The sequence below is a fragment of the Oncorhynchus kisutch genome, linkage group LG29 (assembly GCF_002021735.2).
Source record: "Oncorhynchus kisutch isolate 150728-3 linkage group LG29, Okis_V2, whole genome shotgun sequence".
Taxonomy (NCBI): domain Eukaryota; kingdom Metazoa; phylum Chordata; class Actinopteri; order Salmoniformes; family Salmonidae; genus Oncorhynchus; species Oncorhynchus kisutch.
In genome coordinates this window covers 31,038,177-31,044,348 of record NC_034202.2, presented here as the reverse complement: position 1 = coordinate 31,044,348, position 6,172 = coordinate 31,038,177, and the positions used below count along the sequence as shown (strand labels likewise).

Below are 6,172 nucleotides of genomic sequence, written 5' to 3'. Positions count from 1 at the left end.
TGTGATCTTTGATTGACTACCTAATCTTTGTTCCCCATATATACAATTATCTGTAAGGTCCCTCAGTCGAGAAGTGAATTTCAAACACAGATTCAACCACAAAGACCAGGGAGGTTTTCCAGTGCCTCGCAAAGAAGTGCAGCTACAGTATTGGTAGATGGGTTAAAAAAAGAAGCAGACATTAAATATCCCTTTGAGCATGATGAAGTTATTAATCACACTTTGGATGGTGTATCAATACACCCAGTCACTACAAAGATACAGGCGTCCTTCCTAACTCAGTTGCCGGAGAGGAAGGAAACTGCTCAGGGATTTCACCAATGATGACTTTAAAACAGTTACAGAGATGAATGGCTGTGACAAGAGAACTGAGGATGGATCAACAACATTGTAGTTACTCCACAATACTAACCTAATTGACAGTGAAAAGAAGGAAGCCTGTACAGAATAAAAAATTGTCCAAAACATGCATACTGTTTTCAACAAGGCACTAAAGTAATACTGCAAAGAATGTGGCAAAGCAATTAACTTTTTGTCCTGAATACATTTGGGGAAAATCCAATAAAACACATTACTGAGTTGCACCCTCCATAATTTCAAGCATAGTGATGGTTGCATCATGTTATGGTATGCTTGTAATTGTTTTTCAGGATAGAAAATAAACGGAATGGAGCTAAGCATTGGCACAATCATAAAGGAAAACCTGGTTCAGTCTTCTTTCCACCATATACTAGGAGATTAATTCACCTTTCAGCAAGGCAATAACCTAAAACATAAGGCCAAATCTATACTGAAGTTGCTTACCAAGAAGACAGTGAATGTTCCTGAGTGGCTGAGTTACAGTTTTGACTTAAATCTACTTGAAAATCTATGGCAATACCTGAAACAACCAATCTGACAGAGCTTGAATAATTTAGAAAATAATAATGGGCAAATATTGCACAATCCAGGTGTGCAAAGCTCTTAGAGACACACAGAAAGACTCAGCTGTAATCGCTGCCAAAGGTGCTTTTACAAAGTGTTGACTCAGGGGTGTGAATACTTATGTAAATGTATGTCAAATATTTCTGTATTTCGTTTTCAGTAAAAGTGCAAAAATGTCTAAAAACAGGTTTAAACTTAGTCATCATGGAGTATGGTGCTTAGATGGGTGAGAGAAAAAAACCCTGATTGAATAAATGTTTAATATAATTTCCATTCCTAACTATAACGTTTTCCGCCAAGATAGAACTGCCAAAGGGGGTGGTGTTGCAATCTACTGCAGATATAGCCTGCAGAGTTCTGTATTACTATCTAAGTCTGTACCCAAACAATTTGAGCTTCTGCGTCTAAATATTCGCCTTTCCAGAAACAAGTCTCTCACTGTTGCCGCTTGCTATAGACCTCCCTCTGCCCCCAGCTGTGCCCTCGATAGCATATGTGAATTGATTGCCCCCCATCTATCTTCTGAGCTCGTGCTACTAGGTGACCTAAACTGGGACATGTTTAACACCCCGGACATCCTACAAACTAAGCTTGATGCCCTCAATCTCACACAAATGATCAATGAACCTACCAGGTACAACCCCAAATCAGTTAACACGGGCACCCTCATGGATGTCATCCTAACTAACTCGCCCTCCAAATACACCTCTGCTGTTTTCAATCAAGATCTCAGCGATCACTGCCTCATTGCCTGCATCCGTAATGGGTCTGCAACCAAACGACCACCTCTCATCACTGTCAAACGCTCCCTGAAACATTTCTGCGAGCAGGCCTTTCTAATCGACCTGGCCAGGGTATCCTGGAATGACATTGACCTCATCCCGTCAGTAGATGATGCCTGGCTATTCTTTAAAAGTGCCTTCCTCACCATCTTAAATAAGCATGCCCCTCTCAAAAAATGTAGAACTAGGAATAGATATAGTCCTTAGTTCACTCCAGACCTGTCTGCCCTTGACCAGTACAAAAACATCCTGTGGCGTTCTGCATTAGCATCGAATAGCCCCCGTGATATGCAACTTTTCTGGGACGTTAGGAAACAAATATACACAGGCAGTTAGAAAAGCTAAGGCAAGCATTTTCAAAAAAAATGTGCATCCTGTAGTACTAACTCCAAAAATTTCTGGGACACTGTAAAGTCCATGGAGAATAAGAGCACCTCATCCCAGCTGCCCACTGCTCTGAGGCTAGGAAACACTGTCACCACCGATAAATCCACTATAATTGAACATTTCAATAAGCATTTCTCTACGGCTGGCCATGCTTTCCACTTGGCTACCCCTACCCCGGTCAACTGCCCGGCACCCTCCACAGCAACCCTCCAAAGCCCCCACCATTTCTCCTTTACAAAAATCCAGATAGCTGATGTTCTGAAAGAGCTGCAAAATCTGGACCCCTACAAATCAGCCGGGCTAGACAGTCTGGACCCTCTCTTTCTAAAAATATCTGCTGAAATTGTTGCAACCCCTATTACTAGCCTGTTCAACCTTTCTTTCGTATCGTCTGTGATTCCCAAAGATTGGAAAGCTGCCGCGGTCATCCCCCTCTTCAAAGGGGGTGACACTCTAGACCCAAACTGCTACAGACCTATATCTACCCTACCCTGTCTTTCTAAGGTCTTCGAAAGCCAAGTTAACAAAAAGATTACTGACCATTTCAAATCCCACCATACCTTCTCCGCTATGCAATCTGGTTCCAGAGCTGGTCATGGGTGCACCTCAGCCACGCTCAAGGTTCTAAACGACATCATAACCGCCATCAATAAGAGACATTACTGTGCAGCCGTATTCCTCGATCTGGCCAAGGCTTTCGACTCTGTCAATCACAACATTCTTATTGGCAGACTCGACAGCCTTGGTTTCTCAAATGATTGCCTCGCCTGGTTTACCAACTACTTCTCTGATAGAGTTCAGTGTGTCAAATCGGAGGGACTGTTGTCCGGTCCTCTGACAGTCTCTATGGGTGTGCCACAGGGTTCAATTCTCTGGCCGACTCTCTTTTCTGTATACATCAATGATGTTGCTCTTGCTGCGTCAATGCCATACAACTCTCCTTCCGTGGCCTCCAACTGCTCTTAAAAGCAAATAAAACTAAATGCATGCTATCCAATCGATCACTGCCCGCACCTGCCCGCCCGTCCAGCATCACTACTCTGGACGGCTCTGACTTAGAATACGTGGACAACTACAAATACCTGGGTGTCTGGTTAGACTGTAAACTCTCCTTCCAGACTCACATTAAGCATCTCCAATACAAAATTAAATCTAGAATCGGCTTATATTCGCAACAAAGCATCCTTCACTCATGCTGCCAAACATACCCTCATAAAACTGACCATCCTACCGATCCTCGACTTCAGTGATGTCATCTATAAAATAGCCTCCAACACTCTACTCAACAAACTGGATGCAGTCTATCACAGTGCCATCCGTTTTGTCACCAAAGCCCCATAACCTACCCACCATTGCGACCTGTATGCTCTCGTTGGTTGGCCCTCGCTTCATACTCGTTGCCAAACCCACTGGCTACAGGTTATCTACAAGTCTCTGCTAGGTAAAGCCCCGCCTTATCTGAGCACACTGGTCACCCGAGCAGCACCCACTCGTAGCTCGCGCTCCAGCAGATGTATCTCACTGGTCACCCCCAAAGCCAATTCCTCCTTTGGTCGTCTTTACTTCCAGTTCTCTGCTGCCCATGACTGGAACGAATTGCAAACATCTCTGAAGCTGGAGACTCACATCTCCCTCACTAGCTTTAAGCACCAGCTGTCAGAGCAGCTTACAGATCACTGCACCTGTACATAGCCCACCTGTAAACAGCCCATCTATCTACCTACCTCATCCCCATACTGGTATTTATTTATTTTGCTCCTTTGCACCCCAGTATCTCTACCTGCACATTCATCCTCTGCCAATCTACCATTCCAGTGTTTAATGGCTATATTGTAATTACTTCGCCACCATGGCCTATTTATTTCCTTAACTTACCTCATTTGCACTCACTTTATATAGACTTTTTGTTTTCTTTTGTTCTACTGTATTATTGACTGTATGTTTTGTTTATTCCATGTGTAACTCTGTGTTGTTGTATGTGTCGAATTGCTACGCTTTATCTTGGCCAGATCGCAGTTGCAAATGAGAACTTGTTCTCAACTAGCCTACCTGGTTAAATAAAGGTTCAATTAAAAATAAAAAAATAATTCAGGCTGTAACAACAGCCCTGTTCAACACTGTTGTGTAACCTCTGAAAAGGGTCATGGAACTCTCAGATGTCAGGCATTTTACAGTGTATTGCTGTTTTTAGGAGGACTTAGGCGCAATTTCAGTTAATGTCTTACTTTCAGGGAGGTGTTTGCTGGAAGGGAGAGGCCAGTGTAAATGCCAGACTCAAATGAAATTTGCTCCCATCATCAATAATGTTTATTTCAGTCAATCAGATCAATCCAGATATATATTTAAAGCATTTACTATACAGGTTTTTAAATACAAAATCATCACCCTGACTAGGCATAACAAAACCAACATTTTCAAGTGTTCTTCACTGTTACTATCAGATTTATTCCTTAGAACTGGCAATTAATTCTTGCTAATAATGACACAAAACTTGGGGTTATAAGTGTGGGGATCAGAGTATTGCACAGAAAAATTTCTTCTCCCGAAAGGGGTTCTCAGAGGATGGCACTGGTGTCACCAGCGGGTCCTCCTTGGCATGAGCCTCACAGAAGGCCATTAGATCAGCTGCCGCTTTGGACACCTGCACATATAAAACATGGTTAACAAAGACAAAGATAAAAAATTGGAGAGTGGGGAAAAAGACAATGTGCTCTATTTACAATGTAGTTACTGATAATCAACAGTTTATTCGGTAACATGAAGAGATATAATCTACTACTGGTACTCCAGCGCGTATGCCCTGTAACCATTCGCTGCTCACCATCATTCTTTCAATGTTGACCTCCAGTTTCAGCTGTTCCACTGTCTTGCGAGCATCTGCAATCTTAGCCATGTTATTGGACATCCTGCTTCCTCTCGCTGTACCTCAGCCTGGTCCAACTGTTTGTAGATCATGCATTATGTTAATGCAAAATCACACTTTTCTTAAAATCCGTTACACAGGTTGTGCCATTTTCCATCATACATGCATGCCAAAGAGATAGTGTGTAATGGTTTCATGTGCTTGTTATTCCTTCTGCTGCCTGGGTCTCAGCTGGAAGTGTTACAGTGAGGGCCTCAGAGGGAGAGGTGCAGGGAGGGGCATGCATAGGCAGCAGCATTACCCAGGGGGCACCTCACTTGTTTCTCTGTATCTGTACATGTATCTGTAAATGACATTTGCTTAACACTTATTATCCTTTAATGAGGATCGTACTGTATTTGTGATGATTAAAAGTAGCATTCATTCTCTTACACATTGCATGTGAATAAAGAAAATAACAACCACCTCTCTCATCCCTCCATTTACAATGCCCAATTTTGTTGCTGGTAATCATGTAGCGGTTTGTCTCTTGATGACCGTTGCCCACTATGCCCGTTCAGAGGGCAGTGAAACATCCAAACTTTACTGCAGTTTATTTTCTCAGTATTTTCTTTCATCGACAACTGAATGAACTGATGATGAAAACTAGTTTTGTTTTTGACATGAACATTTACAAAACATGACCTGCACTTTAATGGACTGTACTACATAAAATATGTAAAACTTTAGAATGATTTGCCTATATCAGAACACAGCCAAATGTATGTTTTATTTACCAAAACACAATGCCACTGTCACTATGGTCTACAACAAATAAACATCAACACAATTTAATTCAAAGAGTCTAATTAGCCACTTACCGCAAAAACAAGACAGACGGGTTGGTAGGTCCAGGGTTCTACAGTTGAGGTGTGATAGTTGAACAAGGCACACTCCACCCACTTAGAGTTCCAAACGGAGAGAGATTAGGGGTAAGATGGGGAGGAGTGCTTGAATAGGTTGCCTCCTCTTATAATTAGCTGTCTTTCTACCCCCATGTTGGGCTCAATGCAACAGTAGTAGCAGGCGACATGGGGTGTGACCTTCCTTTCTTTATCATCTGCTTGTCATCAATTAGACTAGCATTTGATCTGTTTACCTTAGACAACTAGATCGTTCTTTGGAAAGGAGATTGTAATTTTGTTGTAAAGGTTGTACTTTTTTTCTCGTAATAATT

General features: G+C 42.2%; 1 protein-coding gene across 1 annotated transcript; it reads right to left on the bottom strand.

Moving 5' to 3' along the window:
• Nucleotides 1–4,382: 4,382 nt before the first annotated feature.
• On the bottom strand, nt 4,383–5,958 carry LOC109874439 (guanine nucleotide-binding protein G(I)/G(S)/G(O) subunit gamma-8-like). The gene is made up of 3 exons (XM_020466340.2): nt 5,817–5,958; nt 4,915–5,033; nt 4,383–4,734 (listed from the first exon to the last, which is right to left on the bottom strand). Exons 2-3 carry the CDS (start codon nt 4,996–4,998, stop codon nt 4,606–4,608), a joined length of 213 nt encoding a protein of 70 aa, XP_020321929.1. The 5' UTR covers nt 4,999–5,033; nt 5,817–5,958; the 3' UTR covers nt 4,383–4,605.
• Between the last annotated feature and the right edge of the window lie 214 nt (nt 5,959–6,172).

What these genes read in the sequence shown, in the direction of transcription:
- LOC109874439 (XM_020466340.2), bottom strand. Translation starts at nt 4,998, where the DNA reads ATGTCCAATAACATGGCTAAGATTGCAGATGCTCGCAAGACAGTGGAA. An exon ending in TCAACATTGAAAGAATGATG is followed by an intron (nt 4,735 to 4,914) that starts GTGAGCAGCGAA and finishes TTATATGTGCAG; the next exon opens with GTGTCCAAAGCGGCAGCTGA.